This window comes from Lygodium microphyllum, chromosome 3 (assembly GCF_053477565.2).
Source record: "Lygodium microphyllum isolate KBCC chromosome 3, Lygodium_microphyllum_v1.1.10, whole genome shotgun sequence".
NCBI lineage: Eukaryota > Viridiplantae > Streptophyta > Polypodiopsida > Schizaeales > Lygodiaceae > Lygodium > Lygodium microphyllum.
In genome coordinates, this window is record NC_141137.1 from 167386366 (window position 1) to 167414003 (window position 27638).

Here is a 27638-nt window from a genome sequence, read left to right on the forward strand (position 1 = left end):
CTTCATTGGTTTTTGCTATATAGTACGTATCAAAGAGTAATATTTTCTGAAAAATATGTTTCAATGTCTAGGAACTTGCTATGTATCATAATAAGATTGTGTATTTTTTCTCTTTTCAAGAGTTTGTAAATATTAAGTACATTTTTATTTTTAAGTATATTGTCTCTTTCTTGAGGTTTGATCTATAGAAATACTTATTATGTCTTGCAATCTATAGAGAATAGTTCATTGATTTAAACATCCTAACGCTTTATAGTTTATTGCGCATTCATGTTGAAGAGTAATGTTTGGGTTTGAGTTATAGGTTGGAGGATCATGCGTCGGTTGTATATAGCTTTTTTTTTTCTTTGGGTTAGATATATCTAATTGTATAGAATATATAAAAATATATGATGATTCTAATTTTGACTATCGTTGTTCCTTGCACGTAGGAGGATTGTGATGATTTAAATTGTCGTAGTATTTTTTGGATTATGTGATTCGAGATTGATTTTGCTTTTAAGTCTTTTTGGAAATATACTATTCCCAACCAAGACTCTCCTTGAAATAATGCATGTTTTCTCTTGATGTGCAGGCTCTGTGAGAATCCAAATAATATGGGATTAAATAATCAGAGAACTAGCAGGGATTATGTGTTGCGTATTCATAGGCATAGACTCAACTCTACACGATATAGACGACGACAAATTGCTAGGCTTAGGGCTCAAATGGCAAGACATGACCGGAGGGGGTATAAAGAGATGTGTTCTACTATAGTTGAGTGCCGGAACGTTTTGCAAGGAGGGGCTCTAAATCATGATAGCTTGATTTGTGAGAGACTTCACAGCTTGATTGAGCAGCAATTTGCTAATGATTATAATTGTGATGTTGAAAATCACCAAAACTTAGGAAATGCTGTGATTAATGAGTCACGTGTCAATAATGTGCCGACCTTTAGTGCTCGAAATGGAGGTTTTTGCTCCATTTTACATGCTTTGCCTGCAATGGATATTCATCCTGCAACTACAATATTGCTATTTCAAGACCCGATTGTGCATTCCATGGGGAGTTTTTCTGAGATGTGTGAGCGATGTTCGGCTAAATTGTGGAGATGTGAGGCTCAAGTGCAGGGGTCAGTTTTGTTCGGTAAACATTGTTGTCGAAATGGAAAAGTAATGTTGCCACAGTTGCAATATCCACCACAACTATTGCATGATTTGTTGCATGGTATGCATCCTCAAAGCAGAGTATTTAAAAATAATATACGAGCATATAATAGTGCTCTTGCATTTGTGTCACTTGGTGCCAATGTTGATGAGCTTTTGCCTGTTGTGGGAAATTCTTATACCTTTAGAGTGCATGGCTCTATTTATCATCGTATAGGCTCTTTGATTCCTAATGTGCAACGACAGGAAAGGCCAAGATTTGCACAACTTTATGTTTATGATACTGAGCATGAGTTATCTAATCGGTTGGATGTTATGCCTAATTTATTGCCAAACTTGCTTGGGGAGCTTCAGTCTATGATGCATCAACACAATGCGTATGCACAAGCTTTTAGATCCGTGGGTATGCAATTGCAAAATAATCCCTTGCATGATTTGAGAATGACTATTTTTGGGGTTCAACATGCTAATAGACAATGCTCAGTTCCAGTGGCAACTGAGGTTGCGGCTATCATGCCAGGACAAGGCGATGAGAATACTCTTGATCGTCGAGACATACATGTTTATAGTCGGGATGGACGATGTATTGCTATTTCAAACTTGCATAGGGCATATATGCCAATGCTATACGTCCTTCTTTTTCCTATGGGTGATGATGGTTGGCATGTAAAGGTACCTTATAGTGGTGTTAATGTTCCAATTAATATACATGGATTATCTAATAAGGACTGTGTTACTCAAATGCAATTTTATGCATTTCGACTACAAGTGCGTGAGGACACTGAGGTGTGCATGTTGCGGGGTGGCCGATTGTTGCAACAATTTATTGTTGATGCTTATTGTAGTATAGAGCAATGTAGGTTAGCTTGGTGTCGTCAAAATCAATCAGTTTTACGCTCGGAAGTTTATAAGGGCTTAGCAGATATGGTGGGAGTGATGGATGATGGGCCGATGGGGATTATTGGTGCCTCTGTTGGTAAAAGGGTGGTTTTGCCGTCTTCTTTTACTGGTGGGCCAAGACACATGTATCAGTTGTATCAGGATGCCATGGCTATAGTGCGAAGTAAGGGAAAACCTGATCTGTTTATAACGATGACATGTAATCCAAAGTGGTTAGAGATAACTAATGCTTTGTTGCCTGGACAGACTGCTTATGATCGTCCGGATTTGACTGCTCGGGTATTTCATAAAAAACATGCTGATATGATGCATACATTGTTGAAAAGGAATCTGTTTGGAAATGTTGCAGGCTATGTTAGTGTGATTGAGTTTCAAAAGCGGGGGCTACCACATTCTCATACTTTGCTAATTTTGGAGCACCCTTTTAAACCCTCTGAAGCATGCCATTATGATAGATTTGTTTGTGCTGAGTTTCCTGATAGAGAAAAGTTTTCAGCTTTGTTTGAAACTATCTCAAAATGCAATGTCCATGGTCCTTGCGGTGTAATGAATCCCAAGAGCCCTTGCATGCGCAATGGTCGATGCACTAAAAAATTCCCTCGGAGGTTTGTGAATGTGACAACTGTTGATAGCTCTGGCTATCCTGTTTATAGAAGACGAGATGATGGAAAGACAGTCACAATAAAGGGTAATACTATTGATAATCGATGGATTGTTCCATACAATCCGTACTTGAGTAAAAAATACAATGCACATATAAATGTTGAGGTATGCTCAACGGTGGCAGCTGTCAAGTATTTGTATAAGTATATATACAAGGGACATGATCGTGCAACGATTAAATTTTCTGTTGGAAACTCAGGGTTAAATGGTACGACCTTTCGTGAAGTAGATGAGATCGAGAGTTATTTAGATGCACGGTATGTTTCTGCTTCGGAAGCATGTTGGCGAATATATGACTATGCATTGCATAATGAGAAGCCTGATATATAGTGGTTGCAGGTGCACTTGCCTGGTGAGAATTATGTGGTGTTTCAAGATACAGACAATATATCACGTGTTATGCAGAATGAAGATATCAGGAAAACTACTCTTACGGAATGGTTTGTGTGCAATAGTGTTCATCCAGAGGCTAGAGCTATACGGTATCAAGACTTCCCGATGTATTGGGTGTGGAATGCACAACGAAAGGTATGGACGAAGAGAAAGCGTGGAAATACGTGTGGTCGAATATACTTTGTGCCGCCCACATCTGGTGAGCGTTATTACTTGCGAATGCTCTTGACAGTGTCTCGAGGATGTATGTCTTTTGATGATTTGCGTACTGTTGGCAACGTGGTGTACAACACCTTTAAGGAAGCCTGCATTGCAAAGGGCATGTTAGAGGGTGATGATGAGTGTATTGTGTGCTTGGAAGAGGCTGCATCTGTACAAGTTGGTGCCCAGTTACGTGCTTTGTTTGCTGCAATTTTGGTCTTCTGTGAGCCTGCACAGCCTGGTCAGCTCTGGGATAGGTTTATGTCACCGATGGTGGAGGATATTTTGTATAAGTTACAGCTAGAGCATGTGCATGTATCTTCTGCAGTTCTACAACAAGAGGCATCAAAGAGGGCTTTATTGCATCTTCAGGGTCTTTTGCGACAGCATGGGCGAAGATTGTCTGACTTTGATGGATTGCCAGAACCTCATCGAACAGATTCTCAGTTGTGTGCTAACCCTCTTTTAGAAGATGAATATGCATATGATATACTGGAGCAACGTAGAGTTTGTGTTTGTATGGAGGCAATGTTGAATGATGGACAGAGGGTTGCATATAATGCAGTTATGGGTGCCATTGGTGGAAACTTTGGGGATGTTTTTTTTTTGGATGGTCCCGGTGGGTCTGGAAAGACGTTTCTTTACAAGTGTTTGCTTGCTAGATTGCGCAGTGATGGTCATATAGCATTGGCAACGGCATCATCTGGCATTGCTGCATTGCTTCTGTAGGGCGGTCGTACTGCTCACTCAAGATTTAAAATTCCATTGGATTTATGTGATCGATCCACCTGTACTATTGCTGTTCAGAGCGATCTTGCTCAACTTTTCAGACAATCGAGTCTTATTTTATGGGATGAGGCTCCCATGATGCACAGGTTTGCATTTGAAGCTGTTGATAGAACTTTAAGAGATATTATGGGCTGTAATAAACCATTTGGTGGAAAGGTTACTTTGCTTGGGGGTGATTTTAGGCAAATCTTGCCCGTCGTGATGAAGGGCTCCCGTGAAGATATTGCTAATGCGGCACTATGTTGCTCTCATTTATGGCAGTATGTTAAGGTGCTAAGATTGTCTGGGAATATGAGAATGTCAACCGTTGGTGGTGTAATGGATAATGGATTTGTTGGTTGGATTCAAGGGATAGGGGATGGAGTGGGTATTACAGAGAATTGTGATAAGTTACATATTCCATCTAGCATGGTATTGAAAGGGTGCTCTATTGAAACCTTGGTTAATAGTGTGTACGGTGAAGTATCCGTGGTGAGAGACTTTGGGGCATATTTTAGTGAGCGTGCTATACTTGCAGCACGGAATACAGAGGTGGCTTCTTTGAATCATTGTGCATTGCAATCGATGCCATGAGAAGTTATACAGTACTATAGTGCGGATTCAATTGCAGAGACAGGTGATAGCTCATTTTTATACTCTGTAGAGTATTTAAATACACTGGATCTTGGAGGTGGATTTCCTCCCCATCTATTGTTGCTAAAGATGAATGCACCTATTATTCTGCTTAGAAACTTAAATCCAGCAAAAGGTTTGTGTAATGGTACACGGTTGATGTGTAAGGCATTCAATAAAAAAGTGATAGATGCTGAAATAATAACAGGGACAAATGTAGGGGAGCGAGTTTTTATTCCTAGGATCACTTTTATTCCTGGCACCTTGCAGTTTCCGTTTGCTATGAGGCGGAGGCAATTTCCTATTCGATTGGCCTTTGCTATGACAATCAATAAGTCGCAAGGCTAGACATTGTCTGTGGTTGGTCTTTACTTAAAGACACCAGTATTTACACATGGACAGTTGTATGTTGCATTTTCAAGGGTGAAATCCTCATGTGGTGTGAGGGTGTTATTAGATGAGGATGGAAGCACTGTGAATGTCACGACGAACATTGTGTACAAGGAGGTACTTCAAAAGATGCAATGAGGTGCATTGCTTTTTTGCAAAGATGCATACGGAGATGAGTTTTTTGGAGAGTGGAAGATATGCTTGCATTTTTTTAGAGATGTATCTATTGAATTTTGATGGCTTCGTAGTCCTTGCTTGGTGTGTAGGTGAGATAGCCTCAAAGCTGTATTCGGTTGGCATATACTCGATCGTAATTGAGTATATATTCCCTGCACTGTATATAAGTGTTTGCTTGACTTTTGCAGATGCCTACTCCAAGTTGGGGTTATTATCCAGCTTCTGAGTATCAGAAGGAACTGCAGTGTAACTTGCGTGCAGTGACAACGGATGATATTATAAGAAGAACACTTGCAAGGGTCATTGAGCGTTTGTATGATGATGTCAACATAGAGATTTTACTTCCAGTCTTTATTGAGGTGGTGCATTGTGGGTATACTCAATGCTTTCGAGTGCATATGGGTGAAGCTGAGCAAGACAAGAGGTTTCGGCGATCTCACACTGATAGAATACCAAGGGGGTGGCCGGCGTATGAATTTAAGGACCTCAGTTGTTTTGTGACGCTGCATCAAGCTGTGACAATGCCTGCCAAGGGGTTTGCAAGTGTTAAGCCAGGTATTGTTATTCCAATATTAAGTGATCTTTGTCAATATTGTTGGATATGTTCATATTTACATTGTGAGCTTTTAAAATTTTAGGTGCAAGAAAGAGAGGAAAGACTATCATGTCCCCTGTACCATCACCGGGACGAAGAGTGGCAATGGGACTTGCTTCTCCTGAGCATGCTGTGTTGGAGGATGGAATTTTCCCCAGTGATTCCTCAAAGAAAAGAAAGCTTCATTTTGGTTAGGCCCGATGAAAAGTTTCAACATCTTTGTAGCGTTTGGATGTAGATATGTATCTATATCTACTTATCATAGGTGTAGATACTTGGATTTATGGTATAAAGTTTTCGGCTCTGAAGCAAGGTTTGGTTTTGGGCTTTACTTCACCTATCTGTATTTGATGCTTGGATATGCTTAAACTTTGTGGTTCCTTTCAGCGTAGCAATGTTATTTCTGATTGTAACGTCGAATGATCATGAAGAGCTACTTCTAGCTATTGCGCATAGCAGGTGTTGTTGTTTTAATGTTAAGTGGCGATTGGACTTGCTTCGCCTGGCCATACTATATTGGAGAGCGGAAATACTATTATGTCCCCTGTACCATCAACAAGACGAAGAGTGGCGATCGGACTTGCTTTGCCTGGCCATGCTATGTTGGAGAGTGGAAAATTTTCCAATTATTTCTCAAAGAAAGAAAAGCTTCGTTTTGGTTAGACCCTATGGGAACTGTAAATTTTTTTGTAACATTTGGATGTAGATGCATGGGCACAATCAAGGAGTGACACTTTGTGATTTGTTGATACTTGAAATTGTGGTGCAAGGTTATTGGTGCAGTCTCTAGAAGAAACTTTGGTTTCGGGCTTTGCTTCACCTATGTGGGTTATTAATACTGGGAGTTTGCATGCAATGCTTGGACAAACTTAGATTTGTGGTGTGGCTCATATATCTTTTATTTGTGGTTTGTTTCACCGTAGGAATGTTATTTCTCATTGTAACATCCAAGGATACAGGTTGTTTCTAAAAGTTTTGCAGAGTAAGTATAGATACAAGTCTATAAGTTTGGTGCATGGTCATTGCATGTATATATGAGTCTATGTACTCCTTGATGCAAATGCATATTTGGTCTTTTATACATGTGTGTGTGTGAGAGAGAGAGAGAGAGAGAGAGAGAGAGAGAGAGAGAGAGAGAGAGAGAGAGATGTTCCAGACATAGTGCATTCGACTCCATTGAATTGAATGCAATTGATTTGGGAGTGATTGAGTGAGTGTGGATAGAGGGGGGAGGTGTAAATGGGATGAGAGATAGAGGGGTTGTGAGTAGAGGAGAGTAAAGCATGCGATGTTTTTGTGATAGCATTATCCACTGTGCGATAGGGAAGTGAAGCTGCCGTGCGATATAGAGGAGAGTAAAGCATGCGATGTTTTTGTGATAGCATTATCCACTGTGCGATAGGGATGTGAAGCTGCCGTGCGATAGCTTCACTTCCCTCGCACCCCGCTTCGCGGCCGCGAAGCGGGATAGCGTTCCTTGCGCGCGAAGCGCGCCAGGAACGCTAGTAAACATTAGCTTGGGAATTTGAAGAGGATTTGAAATTCTGAGTGTGTGCGTAGCTTTAACCTGGTATGAATAATCCTGGAGAGAGAGAGAGAGAGAGAGAGAGAGAGAGAGAGAGAGAGAGAGTGAGTGTGTGTGTGTGTTAAGGTTAAAAAAGCAACGAGGACAGAATGTTGTGTTGCAGGATGGAGGGTGGCTGACTCAGGGCTGTTAATTTGGAGCAGGAGGAGAGGGGTGGAGAAGTAGGTAGGTGGGAGTCGGGACGGAAGAGGACGACACAGGCAGTTGGGTGGTGGTATTCAAGCGCGTGTATTTTGGTAAACTGGCAGCAGACGGCATTCAAGACGACCACGTTCTCCGCCACTACAAAAAGGCAGAGGCGCAAACACTAACCCACACTCTCATCTCATCTCACCTCACAATAATAAGTACAGCCCAAAAACAAAAAAACAAAAAAAAACAATAAAATATATTAAAGCATACAATAACAATTTAGACTTTGAGAAGGTAGCGCAGCGCGCAGTGGCAGCAACCGGTTGACGTTTTACTCTCTCTCTCTCTCCCCTCATGCGACTCCCGATTTAACGCCGCTGAATCTCACGCGGGGAGAGTGCCAGCGACAGAGAGTGTTTGTGCTTGTGTGTGCTGCGAGAGTTCCATGGCTTCAGCTGCTTGGCTCTCCGTGTTCTCGTTGGTGCTGTTTGCATCTTCTGGAGTTGGGGACTCGTTTTCTTCGTCTGCTGCTGTTGCTGCCGGTTGGTCTTCAGCTCAAGCCACTGTTTACGCTGAGGGCTCGGAGGGTACAACCAATGGTAAGTGTACCTCTCAATAATGGTGGACTGATCAATGTAGCACATTGTAGGGAGGAGTGGTGCTCTTTAAAGGAAAGAACCTGTGATTGATTGGAGCCTTTTAGAGAAGGACATGGTGATCAGTGAGCAGCACTGAAATCTGTGTGTGTGTGTGTAGGTGGGGCGTGTGGCTATGGGGTACTGTACGACAACAGGTATGGGAGCAACACGGCAGCCATCAGCAGCGAGCTGTTCGAGGGCGGGGCGGGCTGCGGGGCGTGCTTCCAGCTGAGATGCGATGCCTCTGCGGCAGGCGGCCGCCAGCTCTGCAAGGCCGGTAGTGAGGCGTCGGTCGTCGTTACAGCCACCAACTTCTGCCCGCCCACTACCAGCAGCGAGGGGCCGCACTGGTGCAACCCCCCTTACAAGCACTTCGACCTGTCAGAGTCTGCGTATCAGCTTCTTACAACCTACTCCTACTCTGCTGTGGCTGCTGCTAGCAGCACCTCCAAGGGGGGGTCAGTGGGCCTAGTCCCCATTTTGTACAAGAGGTATGGTCTAACATGTCTTAAGTTTTCTGTCATTGCTTAGATACACACGAGAAGTTTTAGGCATTCCTACTATAGTTCCTACATTGTGAAGTATGCCAGTATCATGAGCTCCTTCAAGGGAAATTTTCTCAATATCACGGGCTTCTGTAAGGGAGAGATCGCATACCTACATTACAAATAATGTCAACACGATGAGCTTCTACAAGTGAGAGATTGCATAGCTAGGTAGGTGCACTCGGGAGCAGGGTTTTGATCACCCGGTATGGGTTTCAGTAGTCCCCTGCCTGCAACCGCACCTAGCTAGGTATGTGGTGCTACCGAGAAGAAGCTCTCGATAACGAGTATTGGGAAAAACTCAAGGCAAATGCAGCCAGTAAGAAATTCATGATTTTAGCGTAGACGTTGTGGGTATGATGTTAGGCACTGAAGGGGAAAATAAGAGGAAAGGTAGCTCCCTGGCCCCAAGCACACGTAGTGAACTCTATGGTGCCTCCCAATAACAAGCTCATATCAGTGAGTGCTAACTGTATCTCGTCTCCCAATAAGAAGCTTACGATAGTCTAAGAATCCTATTGTAATATGTGTTTTTGGGATTATGCATGCTTACGATAGTCAAAAATCCTATTGTAATATGTGTTTTTGGGGTTATGCATTATCTAAGGGATGAGCAACTGATGATACGAGCTCCCCTGCAGGGTCCCTTGCACTCGCCAAGGCGGGATGCGTTTCACCATCAATGGGCACGGGCAGTTCAACCAGGTGCTACTCACGAACGTTGGTGGGAACGGGCAGGTGAAGTCGCTCCTGATCAAGGGATCGAAGACCGGGTGGCAGCCCATGGTGCGCAACTGGGGCTCCAACTGGCAGCTGGACGCATCGGACCTCAGAGACCAGCCCCTCTCCTTCCAGGTAGTCCTTACCGATGGCACCGTTGTCACTTCGTACGACGTCGCGCCCGCCGACTGGCGATTCGGCCAGACCTTCCAAGGACGGCAAGCTCCCTAGGCACTCCTGCGTCTTCCATCTGGATCTCATCCCACCATTCATAACTACCATATATATACTGCGCTTTCCAAACCTCCAATGTGTCCATACTAATTCTCTGTATCAGGAAGGAAGGAGTCTGGTTTATGCATCCTCCTTTCTCTTTGCTTCTTTTGCCATCGCGCTAAGCGTAATTCATGATGATTGTGTTGCAGTGCTGCAATTGAGCGGTCTATTTTGGCTACTAGTAGCTTATTGTGAACCTTGAAAGGTGCAATTTACTGCAATGCAAGACAAATTGCTTCTGCAGCGGCCCAGGAAAGGAAACATCTCTCAAATCGTCATGGGCTTGAATCCTGAATTCACCGCACTCTTGATCGGTCTCGTCACGCAGCTCATTTAATAACTTGTATATATGTAGATAGAGATAACGCGTCCAATCAGATTGTGCGTGATCTCAGCCATTAGTCCGTGACACTTTGTGACCTTGCATGTTGTCTCCAAAAGTTCTACCGAACACGTACGAGTTGCTATAAACCTAGACGTATCCTGTTATTTTGCCCAGATGATACATCTTGAAAGAAATATGATAAATCTACGAAGAGAGGGGTTTAGACCCGTGAAGTTCACAAATGATAGCCATACAAAGAAAGGAGAATCGTACACCTATAACATATTGCATATAGAGAGATCGCAAATGACTTCCTTTAAATCTTGCGATCATAGGACCATGCCTTTTCTTCTAAACATTCCAGGATATAAGTTAACTGAAATTTGCACCAATTCACAAATGAAATGCATATAAAGAAAAGAGAATTGTTAGATGGAAGAATGAATACAGACCTACATATATTGCCATATTGTGCACAACAAACATCAATATGGTAGTAGGGGGGCCTGAAAGGACTTCCTTGATAGTTATAAACATAGGTATGTGCCGTTTCTAAACAACTCAGGGTAGAAATGAAGTGAAATTTACGCCAATGTAATACTACACTAGGAGTTGATTCATAACTATGGGCAAGGCGGAGGCTTTAGCTTTACTTCCTAAGAAAATATTGCATTTGCCAAACCCTTCACACCACAAAGGTTTCATCCTTGCAAGTTGCAAGATGGTACCCACCCAAAAACATCAAGTTATGGTTTTGATGAAACATTGAATTATAGCAACCCAAGTCAAAGGGAAAGGTCAGATTGATGTGGATTGGCAAGATGTAGCTTGCTCCTACTTGTCAATCCAAATTCTATACTTTGAAGTAACCTAGGGATTGGTGAAGTGATGATAGGAGATTATAATGAATTTCGTTTGGGGTTTGAGTGGTGTATCAAACTGTGATGTCTCTTTAAGCAAAATTGTATGATTGTTTTCTCTAGACTACAACCCCATGCATGTTGCAGCATATAGAAACCCGAAGATAGCAACTACCATGTACAATAAAGGCATGGTAGTTTGGCCTGGCATTTGGTCCCACCTTATTTCTGTGGGAAAACAACTTTGTAAGAGAAATGATTGTTGATTCGAGAGATGATTGGCCAAGATCTATAGTGTAAAAGGATGGTATGATGTATAATCTTACGGGTTCGGTTGGAAAGAACTTGGCATGTTGCAAGTCATGCGAGGGGATAGGAGGCCCTCGTTAGCTATGATATCATGATCTTGCGCCATATGTGGAAGAAAGTCTGCTTGCTTGATAGTATAGGTGTCTACTCTAAAGTTTGAAAAGCGACACCATCCTATAGAATTAATGTCTTGAGATGAAGGATTAGGTTGAAGGTCTTGATTTGCATTGGACTCATCAAAAGAAGAGTGTCCCCTTTGTGTCCATTGTGTGGATGTGTCAAAGAGATAGAGAAGCTTTGTTTTGGGAGTATCCATGTAGTCGTGGAAGGTAGGGAGGAGATGATTGTGCAAGATGCCAACCTAAAGAGCAACTTTGATATGACCAATGCATTATATGTTGACCATACAAATACTGGTGCACTTGCAGTATGGCCATGTGAGAGGTAGCCATTGCACTTGGCTTGAAACTGTTTGCAAGCTATTTAGTCTTTGATTTTGATTTGATCTTGCCTGCCATATATGATGTCCTCCCTCTTGTAGTTATGCCACACTCTCCCAAACACCATGGTAGTATCCATTCTTTTCAGCATAGTGATGGACAATCTACTTGCTTTCTAACTTAATGGTTCCAATCCAAGTCCTCCTTCAAAAATTTGAAAGAAACTTGCTCCTAGGACATGGCACGCCAACCTTTACCTTCACCATAGCTCCACAAACAATGCTTAAGGAGGCTTTCTACCTTTTTCCATTGATGGGAAGAGAAGGGGAAAACCATAGTAGTAGAAACAATGATAGGAGTAAAAAATGTATCGAGTAGAATTATTCTACTAGGTAGCCCCAAGTATACATCCATCTTGCTTTTGATCTTGCTACTCATTTTTTCATAGAACCACTCGAAACTTTGATTGAGTGAGATGCCAACCCCAATAGGAACTTCGAGGTACCGTAACATCTTCCCTTTGGGGATTACCTTGAAACCCAACTTTGCAATCCATCCTTCATTCTCATTCCACGAGAGGGATAGTAGTTTAGACTTTGCTTTGCTAATTTTTGAACTAGATAAGAAGAGAAATTCATCATATATCTTAAGTAAAGTCTTGATCACATAAGATGATATTAGAATTGGCGTCCGTGAACATCAGGGCACATAAGTATTGGCCATCAAGCAAAGGCAAGGGTTTAATGCTCTCGCATCTAATTGCGTGATCAATGCTGCAAAGTAATGGGTGAGTGACGAGCAAAAAGTAACGGCAAGAGTGGATAGCCTTGCCTTATACTTCTCTTGATATTGAACTTACTAGAATTGTAACCATTGATGCATATTGTGCTTGAAGCATTTACAAACAATGCACAAACCATCCCATGAAACAACAAGCCTAATCTAAATTTCTCAATTACAACAATCACAAAATCTTGGCACACTCAATCGTCTGAGGAGAAGATAGTCCTTTCTAGGTAGTACCCAATCCATACCAAATATAATATTAAGAATGGCATCATGAATGTTCATGCTAGGGACAAATCCATTTTGTCTCTTATGCACCAACTTGGCTATTACTTACTTAATTCTGATAGCCATGGCTTTGGCCATGATTTTGTATGGCACATTTAGTATTGTAACAGGATGCCAGTGGCTCGATAGCTTCCTCATAGTAGCATTGAGCACCAATTTGACAACCCCTTCATTGGATTTCTGTGACAAGGCACTAGTACATCTGAAATGGTTTAGAGGACCACATAGATCCAATGAGAAAAACTCCCAAATTGCCAAGTAAAAGCCAACAAGAAATCCATTAGGCCTGGAGCTTTCCCTTTTTTCATGATTTTCACCACCTCAAACAACTCTTCAATAGTAAAGGGATGCCCAAGCATTAAAGCTATAGCTTCATTTACTCTCTCATGCATGTGAGAAATAAAGTCATCAACCTTGATGTGGTAATCATCTCCTCCATTGAATGGCATACTTACAATAGTTTCCAAGTGTTTTCTAAACACTTCTGAAATAACATCATCATCTATGTTCCCCCCTTCATTTTCAATCAAGACCACTAATTCACACATGCTTCATTTTGAGAGAAGGGAGAAAGGTTGAAGCAGGTGCTTCACCTAACATTAATGCTTCATCCCTCAAGTGTGTCTTGATCCTTGCTATTCTATAGGATTCCCTCTCTCGAATAAAATATTTGGTACTTTGCAAGAGGCATGGGAGTATAGGATCATTAACAGAGATATGAAGAGCAGAGAGCACATAAGTTCCTAAGTGTTGAGCTACAAATACTTGGCTTCTTTCCCATTTAGCTTTATTTCTCCCAAATCTTTGTTGTACCTAACAACACATTGCATGTGAAGATCCCAATTTTGCATTGGATCTTCCTTAGCATTAACAGAGCGCCAAGCCCTCTTTACTCCCTCCACAAACTTAGCATTCTTAAGAAAGCTCATATTTGATTTGAAGGGAGGCAGACCTTTGGATCTTGGAGTTGCACATATCCTCCTTTCTGACATCATTACTAGTACATGGTCCAATGCAAGCACATCGGTAAATGAGTGATACCTTATATTAAGGGCAATCCAAGATGCATCATGCGAGAGATAAAACCTATCTAGCCTTGCTCCTCTCCATATCAGTTGATCAGCATGCTTGTTATGCCATGTTATTTCCTTGCAAGTGTCCTTGGTAATCAAAGTTGCAGCATCAACAAGCTTAAAATGATGCATAAGCAATTGCTAGAGTTCTCTCTCTGCTTTGATTCTATTCCTAGAACCATGGGATAGATCACAAGCATTCTCTATCATATTCCAATATTGAATAGGACAACAACTTCTAAAGCAAGATTATCCTTCATCCATTCCCATTTTTCAGCTCTCTTGTGTGAAGCATTTGGTGCATACACTAAGATACAATCCAAGATCTCTCCATTGACTTCAATACTTATCCCTAAAACTATCCCCTCCCCATCACTAATTAGCAAAGTGGGATTAAAGTTATGTTTACCTATACATTCTTAAGAAAGCTCATATTTGATTTGAAGGGAGGCAGACCTTTGGATCTTGGAGTTGCACATATCCTCCTTTCTGACATCATTACTAGTACATGGTCCAATGCAAGCACATCGGTAAATGAGTGATACCTTATATTAAGGGCAATCCAAGATGCATCATGCGAGAGATAAAACCTATCTAGCCTTGCTCCTCTCCATATCAGTTGATCAGCATGCTTGTTATGCCATGTTATTTCCTTGCAAGTGTCCTTGGTAATCAAAGTTGTAGCATCAACAAGCTTAAAATGATGCATAAGCAATTGCTAGAGTTCTCTCTGCTTTGATTCTATTCCTAGAACCATGGGATAGATCACAAGCATTCTCTATCATATTCCAATATTGAATAGGACAACAACTTCTAAAGCAAGATTATCCTTCATCCATCCCCATTTTTCAGCTCTCTTGTGTGAAGCATTTGGTGCATACACTAAGATACAATCCAAGATCTCTCCATTGACTTCAATACTTATCCCTAAAACTATCCCCTCCCCATCACTAATTAGCAAAGTGGGATTAAAGTTCTTTTTACCTATAATCATTAATCTTCCCTTTCCTCTACTCGAGGAGTTGAAGAAAATATGATACCCAAAAAAGTCAACCTCCAGCGGTGCTTAACTTTGTCTCTTATATGCCAAACACGTTAGGCTTACACTTTCTAATCAAGGCACAAGCCTCAACATGCTTTCCAGGGGCACAAAGTTCCTGTATATTCCAAGTAAGTAATTGCATGATGTGGTTTGGTTCATTATACCCAATAAGTTAAGACTCACCCACATTAGCCAAGGGAGCATAAGTATTAGTGAACTAAAAGCCCCTTGCCATCTTTTTAATGGAGATCTTATTGCTCTGTTGTTTGTCAGTCTTCCCATTCCCCTCTTTTGGCATCATATTTTCCTTCCCTTTTCAGTGTTTCCATTAACCTTGCTATCCCTGGCCTTATTTGCATCAAGTGACTGAAGTGGTTTGGTTTCACCACCTTGCAACTTCTTCCCTTTGTCTTCTCCACCCTAAACGAGTGGGGCTTTAGGCATACCATCTACTATAGTAATAGTACTAGACTTGGTCTTGGAGCTACCTTCTTCCTGCTCCACTTGAGGCTTTTGGGCTTGTTCACCAACCTTAGCATCCTTTGGAGCACTCTAACCATTATTATCCACTTCTCCTTTAGTCTTTTGAGGACAGGATCTTGCAAAGTGGACAGTTTGTTTACATAAGTATCATACATTTGGGAAGATGGAAAATCTAACCTCACACACCAAAGTGAGACCTCCCTTGTCACATATTTCCAAAACCTTTGGGGGTTTCATTCACCTATCCCATAGGATACATGCTCACCTCTGCCCTTTAGGATTTGAGGCTAGAGGAGGTACATATAGTACCTTGCCCAAAGCCGATGAAATAGCTCAAAGATTTGATTCAAAAATAGTGTGAAGGTTGGGGAAGGCCACCCAAATTGGACACTCAGACAACAACACTTCATTGGGAGAAATGGTGGTTGACCAAGGCATAGCACAAGATAGAATCCAATTCCTCTTTGCTTGCAATCCAACCAATGCTCTGGTAAAAACCTTTACCAACACAATGAAAGTAGACAAGATTGTAGTGAGCTTGATAGGTGTTAAGGAACCACTTGGAGAACTCATCTGAAGGCACCTTGTCCATAAAATAAGAATAAATGCATGTAGCAAAAGAATCATAATATCTCTTACAAATGGCTTTCATAGAAAGCTCCATCTCCACTGAGCGTACTTGCTGAGGCTGACAAGGCTTGCTTCCTTGCATCACTTATCTTACACATATTAGAAGTAAAGGCATTTACAATGGACTGTAAATTTGGGGTCTTTTCCTTCACCTGATTAATGCAAGACTCCACTTCCATCTCTCCATTTGTAGCTGAACTTTGCAACTTGGGCCGTGTAGGATCCTCATGTAGCGTGCCCTCACATACTTGCTTAGCTTGCATATAGGACGCAACCCACTACTCAAGAGAGTGCATGTTATCCTACATACATGCAATCCTATGTGCTTCCTGTTCCCCTCTAGGAGTTCAATAATTTAGAATCTTTGGGAGCTTGAGCCTCACCTTAAGCTTCTAAGCTTAAGATAAAAATCTAACAATACTAGACATTAGACATAATTAAGATAATGATCTATTGACATAAGTAAGTAAATGAACTAAAATCCTTGGCCTAAGCCTTAGCTTGAAGCTTCCAAGCTTAAGACAATAATTCAAGAATATCATGTATTACAAAATATTAATATAATGATCTAATATATAAATGAATAATCTAAACTCCTTGGCTTTAGTCTCATCTTAAAGCTTCAAAGGTTAAGATAATGATGTGACAACATTAAACATTACACATAATCAAGACAATGAATATGTAACCACCACAAAGAATAATTATGTTAACTCTTTGGCTTAAGCTTCATTGTAAAGTAAAACATTCAACACTTTACATAATGATGACATAAGATAGCCATCCATGTCACTATAAAGCTTAGAATCTTACAATAATGATGTAATAACATTAGGTAAAATATATAGTTAAGAAAATGATATAACAATATAAGATAACGATGCAAATCACTATAACACTTTGAAACTTTGCATAATAATGAGAGAAGCACAAAAGAAAGTTTTGCAGTTACAATGCATGGTACCTTGTATTCTTTGTTATATTAAGTTATGTGTGATTATGCCAACAATGAATGGCACCATGTATTCTTTGTTATATTTAGTTATATATGATTATATACTATGTACTTATAAGGGGTGTTTGCCTAGCTATTGGGCATTGGTCTTTACATTAACAATCTCCCACTTAAAGGTCAATTCACCTATATGGGAGTATAAGAAGAAAGTGAAGATACTATCCAATGTCCATTAGCACCTTGCAGTGTGCAAAACGCTTAGAAGGTAAACTATTTGAGAAGATTTGCAAGGTTATTATCCATATGGACCTTGACAAGATCAATGTACTTCTTCTCAAGCACCTCCTTGATTGAGGTGATACTTTGTCTCAATCTTCTTTGTCTTTGCATGAAAGATAGGGTCTAACTATCCTAGTGTGATGTGCCTAATGTAGGCACATCTCTTACCATGCCCAAATCTCCAAATGTGAGAGTGCGCAATGGACTCAATGTGCCATTTTTGGACAAGGGGAAAATAGTAACCCAAGGGGGCTTGTAGGTGAAGATAATGCATCACACAATCGATGCATTAACCTTCTGTGTTTCCTACTCCACTTGGAATTGCTACATCTTTATATCATTTGAGCGCTTGTACATCTTGGTGCAGTACATTGCACCTGAAGGGAAGTAGGTGATGCCCTTCCATGGTGACCTCCATATACTCTCCAAAGGTACCTTGGCCTATGATCTTATTGGGCTTGAGGGCATCACACGAGATGTCTACATGGTTATGGTGCCCCCACCTTAATGTTAGCTCGCTGTTTAAACCCTATATCTTGTGGAATAGGCTTTGACTTATATGACGGTTCTTCATCTCCTTGAAACAATAATACCCTACGTATCTAAACTATCTTAATAGGCTGCTCATGTATTTTGTTCTCATTAAAGGTAACATCATGGATGCATATTATCTTCTTAGAATTAGGAACCCAACGATGATAACCCATCTTAGCTTAATCACCATATTGAAGAAAGAATACACTTCTTGTATTTAGGATCAAGCTTGTTTCACTTATCCATAGCAATATGCATATATCTCTCACATCCTAACACCCACAAGTGATCATAGGAAGGCCTCTTACTAGACCACATTTTCTCAAGAATCTTCCCATTCAATAGCTTTCTAGGTGACCTTGTCTATAAACTTATAAGTTGTCTTGACATATGTATTCCAAAAACCATATGTGACGATTGCATTAGATAACATATTACAAATCCTCTCTTCACTAGTTCTAATCATTTTCTCAGCTACCCCATTTGAGCTAAGTTTTTTGGAGCTATCAACTCTCATCTAATGCCACACATGCCATAAAATTTTGAAAAGCATAAGAAGTATACTCTCCACCATTATCAATCCATAAGCATTTCAATTTCTTTCTTGACATGACTAATTCTTAGTTTAAGCCAAGAACGTTTAGAATGTATCAGGGATATGATTCTTCTTATGAATGGAAAACATCTATACCTTCCTAGTGGCATCATCAATGAAAGTGAAAAATAAAGAAGCTCCACACAAAGATACCATGGGCATACATCCACACACATCGTGTACCAAATTCAATCATTTTGATCTTATAGTACAAATACTCTTATATAAATATTTCATTTTTCAAACAAACAATGTTCACAAGCTCCAATATAAAAAAAGTCAAAAGACAGTAGGTACTACAAATGAGAAAGGTATTTATTTTTAGGAATTGATGCATGGCCTAAATGAGGATATCAGAGTGATACAGATGCATTTTCTTTGACAACTACAACATTGTCTTTCACATTAGGAATTGATGCATGGCCTAAATGAGGATATCAAAGTCATACAAATGCCTTTTCTTTGACAAATACAACATTGTCTTTCACATTAGAGATTGGCAAAGAGTACAATGTTCCATATTTTGGCCCTTTAGCAAGTATGAGAGGACCTTTTCTTATCTTCCATAAATTATCATCACAAATAATAGGATATCCATAATCATTGAGTTGTCCAATGCTTGTCAAACTTTTCTTAAGGTCTGGTACATGTCACACACATTCTTAAGTAAAACACACTCCAATGCTTGTCAAACTTTTCTTAAGGTCTGGTACATGTCACACACATTCTTAAGTAAAACACACTCCAATTATATTGGAAGCAAAGTTATCACCCAAATGGACATATCCCTTTCTACTACCATCACATTTGGAAAACTAGAGCCTTATGCCGAGTAACATGAAATGATGTGTCAGAATCAAGAATCCAATCGTAACACATCCCATCATTTGTAGCAACCAAGAATGCACTCTTTCCAATCTAAAATTGTTAGCATGAATGTTGCTAAAGAATTTTGAATTCTCAAGCTTGTGATGAAGCTTAACTCCTCACGATCCACACGTAAGCATGAGCTCCCATGAATATAATCCTGATACTAATTGAGAGAAAGCAATGGTGGAATGTGAGAAAAATGCTATGGAGAGAGAGAGAGAGAGAGAGAGAGAGAGAGAGAGAGAGAGAGAGAGAGAGAGAGAGAGAGAGAGAGAGAGAGAGAGAGAGAGAGAGAGAGAGAGAGAGAGAGAGAGAGAGAGAGAGAGAGAGAGAGAGAGAGAGAGAGAGAGAGAGAGAGAGAGAGAGAGAGAGAGAGAGATTTGTGTATACAATGAATAGTACCCTTATTCTTTATTATCTTCACTTATATATGACTGTACTATGTGTATTTATACAAGGGGTACTTGCCATCACTATTGGCCATTGGCGTTTACCCCAACATTATACTTTTTTTAATCAAGAGAATATTAAACTATATATGTTGTAGCAAAGTGACAAAAATCTATTAATCATGCCTTATATTTAAGAGATTTGTTAATGTATGTACTGTATTGATTTTTTGTGTGTTCATGCATTGCATCAAATTGATTGTGCATTGCATGCAAAATCAACATAATGACTAATCACATAGAACTAATGATGATTGCTCGTATATAATTTATGATTGCTTGCATATAAATTTTATAATTTAAAACATTTGAATTGTCAATGTTTACATCCAATTACGGAAGCGCCACAGTCATAAAGAAATCACGTGAGCTAATGTAGTTTTGCAAAAGAGATGTTGAATTGGGGCATGCTTATTACACACGTGTGTTATCTAGCCACACATGGTTTCACAGAAGAAGTGAATTGGAGAATGCTTATTATACACGTGTGCTATTTGACCATGCATGGAGAGAGAAATAGAGAGATTCATATGTTCCCCTTCAATGCACTAAAGGAGTAGAAAGAGAGGGTATAACCTTAAATTTTTTTTCATTGGTCTTTCTTTTCCAAAAAAATTGTGTGGGTTTGAGATTATCCTTTAGCTAACATGTAGGATTGGTTTGAGGTTTTAGATCTCTCAATTATAGTATAGTTTAGATATAGTATGATATACCATTTTATTTGATATAAACTTGTAATAATATTAGCTAACAAATATGTACATCCAAACAATATAGATGAGTTAGCAAAGCTAATGACACCTAGCTAAATGCTTGACAACAACTCTAAATATTAACTCTCTATTTTTGAGGGCCATGAAGATAGCTTTACATCAATTAGAGTTGGCCTCTAAAGCAATTATGCTTTCCTTCCTAATCATAACTTTGTTCCTATTAGACCATAGGTTCATAAGTGGAGGAGAACATTGATGTGAGTTCGAAAAAGAATTAAAGAATAGGTCCATTAAGCATACTTTTTTAAAAGATAAGGGGGACTCTTGATGATTTGAAACTCAAGATAACAATGTACCTTGCTTTTATATGGTTAGCAACCTTGGCTAGATGTTTGGATTGTGAGGAAAGGTGTGGTTGAGAAACTTGTCAAGTAGGCTACATCTTTTACTAATATTATTGGCAAGTTTTGGGGGAGCCACATGCCATCCACAAGAGCCCACACAATGACGTCCTTGAGGAATGCCATGTGGTGCGTTCCACCCCGACCACTACGACCCCTCGCTCCTCAGAATATGCGCTGCCTCCTCGCCCCTCCTCCTTGAACTGTGCATGTGGCTACTTGATCTACGTGCCAACCTCGCTCCTTGAACTGTGCATGTGTTTCCTCATGCCTATTCTCGAACTAAAATCTTCCTCATTTTGGTATATATGTGAAACTCTTCACTACAATCATCCTTCTTTTGGGAGACTGCAGTGAAGGTTAGACCACCATCCTGCCTCTATTGACTTCCACACACACACACACACACTCTCTCTCTCTCTCTCTCTATATATATATATATATATATATATATATATATATATATATATATATATATATATATATATATATATATATATATATATATATACCTAAGAATACTCCCGTACCTCCATCACATGCCATTTTCGTTGACTCTCCCATCTTCCTTGACCCCTACCATACCTCCAACCATACCTCTCCCCCACCTCTGTCACTCCCTTACCTTCATCAACTCCCCCACCGTACCTCCCCCCACCTTTTTTGACTGTCCCACCTTTGTCGACTCCCCAACCATACCTCTCTCCCACCTAGGTTCACACACACACACACACACACACACTCTCTCTCTCTCTCTCTATATATATATATATATATATATTCCTTCCAAACCCCAGCAATGTGAGGTCACTTAATCCCACCCAACCTCCATCACAAAACAACCCCCCCCCTCGCCCCCCCCTCCAACTTTTTTCAAAGATGATCCTAGAGAAATCATATAGTAGTCAATGCATCATTCGTATCAATTGCCCTATTCTTGACCCATTTAATCATGGAATCTATTGCTATGATAATGTTTATGTCTTGCAACTATTGTGTGGCTAGGCTAATGGGTCCCATGAAGTCTATACTCCACTTTTCAAAAGGTTGGTGGGAAATCACTAGCATGAGTTCCATCTTATCCTTTTGGATGGTTAGCTTTGTCCATTAAGACTCTTCATAGTGCTTGACAAATCTAACCACATCCTTAAAGAGATTGGGTCACCACAATTGGGATTAAAGCACTTTCCTTGGAATGAAATTTGCATCAAAATGTCCTCCAATAATACCACAATGTGCCTCTTGTAACACATCCTCAATTTCATGCTCATCACAAACACAAGGAAGAAGGCCAAGACTAGTATGTAAGCCAACAATTGCCAAATAGTATCACCATGAAATTGAACTACTCAAGTTGACATTCACATCTCGCCTTCTAGTACTGAGCTCAAGTGAATCTTTCTCATTGTGTGTGACTTGATTGAAAGGCACTACTATTTTACCTTGAGAGAAAACATCAATCATGCACTTAACTACCCCACCTAATACAAAGGACACATAATAGAATCTAGCACAAGGAACAAAGTGTCAAGAGCCACCATCCACTAGCACACTTGAGCTAAAAAATACTAACAAAGCCAAGGAACCTAAAGGCCATAGACCCTCTAAGAAGGTTAATTATTCAAGCATAAGAAGGCTAATAGGAAATACCAACAACGTTAGCTCTAGGGAAAACCCAAGAAAAATGGAAGGCTTGATTCCCAACAAAGGAAATTGAGACTAACAATTGTAACCCTAGGGACTCTTAGAGGGTAGATATGGGCCTCATGGGAAAAATCTGCATGTGCATATGCATGTGTGGACAAGTAGGGAGCTACATCTCTTGCCAACACCCAACACCAACACTACAACACACAAGTTTGATATTGAAGAGATTAGCCTAAGATTCATCAAAAGGATAGCCCTGCTAATTAAGGACAGATATCATATTTGAGCACTACTTGCATGGAAAAAAAGCATCATCTTTTAGAGTTTTCCCAAGAAACATCAAAATCCTTGCATATTTTCCATGAAATGACTCAAATAGACATGATTCAATTAAATAGTGTAAACCTAGGACTCCAGTATATTGGGAGTGGTCATGTTCTCTCATGACTCTATTGCGAGTTCACTACAATACAAATTATTGGTTCAAGTCAGTGTGTTGCAAAGGAAAACATGTTCCATCAACCCTTCACTTACATACTAACCCCCCCCCCCCCCCCCCCCCCCCCCCCCCAAATTGAGTATGTATGGTAAGGCTCCAAGACTAAGATATGGAATACTAGGTGAATTCTCATGGATTGTGGTAGTTGCAGATGATAAGTGAGTGAATTCACTTGGCTAATGATCTTGAACAACCCAAGTTTTTGATAATCTAGCTTTTGGGTAGCGTGAGGAGAACATAAATCCAAACTCAATTTCATGTGTTGTAATTCAGATGTTACATCCATTGTTGATCAGCATTGTCTTTACGTCTTTCTCACTCCTTAAGAATCTTTGATAGTATTCAACTAGATTCATTCTCCATTTTAGGGTGTCTTCTATAGTTAAGAATTGAGTTTGAGTAGTAGAGGTATGACTAGCATTATTGTAGGTAAACTTAGCCGCTAGAAGTAAATCCACCCAACAATGTCATATGGTAACCTATGATAATTATAGATATGTTCAAGGAAAAGTCGAGATGTGCTTGTGGGTGGGGATAAAGTGTGTCATCTATAAACCTTTCATCCACAAAAGGAATGGAATCAGCCCCCTTGAAGGAACATAGATCAATGAGGAAGTCCATTGACATAGATAATCAACAGTGATTAGGAATAGGCAAGGGGTGGAGCAACTCATGAGGTCGATGGCAAGGGACTTTGACTCTATTGCACATATCACATGTGCATATAAATTCTTTGACTAATTTTCACATTTGAGACCACCAATAGTCTCAAGAGAGCTCTATTATTTTATTCATCCCAAAATATTCTACAATTGGAAGGTCATGACTTGTTTGAAGTATATGTAACTGAAGCGCTTTGGGTGGTATATACAGTAGCCCTTAATAATAGAGTATGTCTTCTTTCTAGAAGCCTTCAACACTTGTGCACCCTTCTTGAATTTTTTACATACCAAGTCACCCATGAAATTGGATAATAAAATAATCATCATACCAAGTCAAATCATAAGTGAATTGTCAAATTTTGGATACATAAATTGATGTTGGTCTAGATTCTTGATATAGACTTCTTATTTTGGTCTCAGCAACTCTAGTTCTATTGGTGCCTCCAAAGATAGTTAGATATTGGAAGACCTTATTGATGTAGACTCGCCTCTTAGGGTTCTTGAAGTTGATTTTGAAGGTCTTGGATATCTAACCGTAAAGCTTGGGGTTCAATTGTGAACTTTTTGATTTTGAAGGTCTTGGATGGCTAACCACAAAGCTTCAAGTTTCTCCACTTATAATCATGCATTACTCTCACAAAGTTATTGAATTTGTTTTTGAATATTTTGTAAAGGTGGTAATGACACTTTCCATCCATCTATCCACCATCACAACTACATAAGAGTAAGTATGGAGTCTTGCCAAACTATTATACAAGAACTTAGCAAGGACAAGGATTGTCTCCCCACCATTGCTTATAAGAGAATAACTTAAACAAGAAAAATGTATTTTTAAATCACAAATAAATGAAGTACAATAAAACATTTTTTTATACAAGACTACATAAGACAAGACAACGTAACAACTAAATATACATGGCTTGAACTAGAACTAGAGATAACTTACCTTGTAGGAGCCTCGAAACTAGCATTAGCAAGACTAAAGGACTTGTAACCTACGTCTCTTCTTTATACTACTAGATGATGATATCACACAAGCATCACTGATGTGATTGATGACATAAGCAATGTTGATATAAGCACTAATACAGACCCTCTTCTAGAACCTTCCAAAGAATCTTGTAGGAAGAGTATTTTCTAGAACTCTCTTGAACCTCTAGAAGTTTCCAAAAGATACTAGGTTCTTGATGTCCATGATACCAACTTCTTTTCATTTGTTCTACTTATCATTACAAACCACCTCTGCCCAACTTTCCTTTTTCATTGCTTCTCCTTCCTCCATGTCATTCAAGCACGCTTGATAGTAGTGCCTATAGTACCCTCATTTGTAGCAAATTCCTATGAACTTGCTCTAAGAGAACTTGAGCCTAAGATCTTCCTCGCTTGGTATGCTAACATCCAAGTAGTCGAGCTTCTTTACTCATGTATCCCAAAGTAGACGGGTTGGGTTTCGATAAGGACTTACCAATAGTAGAGTGTACAATGGTTTTGCTATCACCTTAGCAATATCTTGCAAAAGTTCCACTAGTATCCTACTAAATTTGGTACACCATCCACATATGGCACTTTTTCTTGAGATAGTCCTTCCTTGTGCCGATAGGCTATTGCTACATGATGTAAAAAAGGTCCAAGCCCTAGAAGAATATACCTTAACTACCCTAATTCAAGATCTTTTGCATTGCCTCCCATCAAAAGACCACTTTGAAAAACATTCTTTGAACATAATACATTTGATCCACACATCCTTTGAGTTGAGAATTATATTGAGCCACTCTACAATGTCTATAGCTTTTGGAGGTTTGCTTGTAAAAAAACAAGCACAACCTTTATATTAAAATGCAGAACATTCAAGAAAACCTTTTATGTATCAAGGGTAATTCTAGTTGCTACTCCTTCAAGCCTTTTCATCTATGTTTTTCCTCAAAAAGTTGGCTAATAGGTGTATAACTAACTACAAGTTAACATCAATCTAAAATTTGTGTTCCACCTTTGTGTCTAATGATCTCTTGAGTTGGTGTTTCCTCACTACAATCATTCACCTCCCCTTCACATTTCTTATGCTTCAAAGAGACTGTTGATGATTCTTCTATTCTTCTTCCATGACAGTGGTATCCTCCATGGCTTAATCCTTGACCTCAACTTTGTATAGACATACTAATTGGGGGGGGGGGGATGGCAAGACATATCCTTGCTTTTCTCCACTAACTTTGGTACATATAATATGGAGATTACTAAATTAAACTTAATTAAACATTATTATATTTGTACCACTTCATCCTCTCACTTCCACACCCCTCCCATAACTATACTTCATTTTGATATACTTGTGTATGCTTTTATTATCACTTTTATCTAGGTGTAACTAAATGTTGCTACAATCCTGCTACTTGTATTTTTGCAAAAATTTGGGAAAACTTGGTTGTTGGGAACTTAGAACAATGCCATCTTGACCACTTAGAACTCGAGAGTGGAAACAAATATCTCATGTTGGACACTTAAAAAACTCTATCATGAATACTTTGAACAATCCACACGAGAAGTTAAAGGAGCATTGCATGCCATGTGAAAACTTCACCTTTGACATTTAGTACTATGAAAGTTGTCTAGATGGCACATGTCCAAATGAATCCTTCTTCCTCTAACTTTTGTATTTTCAGCACAGTTACAATTCCATTGCTAAGCTTCTAAAATTATGCTCAACTATCAAATGGAGAGTCTCTTACAATTTGATATTTTAGTATTTGCACAACGAAAGGCCTCTTACAAGAATGTGTGTTTGAGGTGAGAGAGATCCATTGAGAGAGAGAGAGAGAGAGAGAGAGAGAGAGAGAGAGAGAGAGAGAGAGAGTGTGTGTGTGTGGTGTGTGTGAGATGTCTTCAAAAGAGAGAACATAATTCTCACCAATGCACGATTGGTCAAATAAACCAACCATACAGCATTAAACTTTACTATGTAAACTTGTGCAAGTGATATTTACTTAGGTATAGCTTGGCCCTAAACAATACCTTGACACATCTTTGCTTTTTTTAATTGGACGAATGTAATATTATTTTATGTATAACATGAGTATAGAGTATTATAGAGATGATGAATCCACCGGTACAGCCTCTTCTTGGCTAGCTTGAAACAGCTAGTCCTTTGGAGGTAGCGGCCATCCTTTTAAAGATGATTAACGGCAAAGCCACGGAGTGAGTGACTGAGGGCTAATTTCTATCAGAAGACAGGATCGGATCGTGTAGTGCGCTAAATATTGAAATGCGGAATACCGCCCACGTCGTGCTGTGCGCAGGGTTTTTCAATCCTATTAACTTGATTATCTTGATCATTGCATGGTTCCAGCAAGCAAGCAAGCAATCAATCGATCCCACATGAGATGCTTGATGCAACCCACATGTCTTTTGCACTCCTTAATTCCTCGAATTCGGCTAATGAGGATGTAATCGGACAGCTGGGCGACGAAATACTGGGAGGCCCGCCGTCGCATATTGTAATTTTGAGAATGCCGCGCGTAGACACACTCCCTCGTTATGATGTTGCCGCGTGCACGCACGATTGTCAGAGCTGGATGGCGTCCTCTCTTGTGAAGATAAAACGTTAACAAGGAGCTGCCAACACTTCGAAAACCAGGCAAATTAGTGCCACATGCAAGCTTAAACGAAATCACTATAGTCGGTGTCGTCGGCAGGGTGTGTGATCTAAACATCGAATAAATTACTTAATTAAATTGAATAGATTTTTGTCGTCAGTTGCGTTTGTAGTCCAACGGTTAGGATAATCGCCTTCCAAGCGATAGACCCGGGTTCGACTCCCGGCAGACGCACTGTAACTTTTTATAATCAGTCAGCACATACGTGGACACTACATTTTCGGGAAAAGTTTTTGCTCTTAAATACTTTATGTTATTGTTAATACATCTAAGTACTCTATGGTATTCTTAAGTGGCATTTTCTTTCGTTATGCTCTTTTATTACTTCTCATGCAACTAAGAAAGAGTTGTATAGTATGGTTTTAATAGTATCAAGTATTCTTAACTTGC

General features: G+C 39.8%; 1 protein-coding gene and 1 non-coding gene across 2 annotated transcripts; both read left to right on the top strand.

Moving 5' to 3' along the window:
* The first annotated feature begins 7785 nt into the window (after positions 1-7785).
* Positions 7786-9939, top strand: LOC148039141 (expansin-A4-like). Its single transcript, XM_087675032.1, has 3 exons — positions 7786-8181; positions 8339-8711; positions 9407-9939. The coding sequence occupies exons 1-3, from the start codon at positions 8028-8030 to the stop codon at positions 9714-9716; spliced, it is 837 nt and encodes a 278-aa protein (XP_087531158.1). The 5' UTR covers positions 7786-8027; the 3' UTR covers positions 9717-9939.
* Positions 9940-27350: 17411 nt separating this feature from the next.
* On the top strand, positions 27351-27422 carry TRNAG-UCC (transfer RNA glycine (anticodon UCC)). The gene has a single exon. It is a non-coding gene; the product is annotated as a tRNA-Gly (tRNA).
* Positions 27423-27638: the final 216 nt, after the last annotated feature.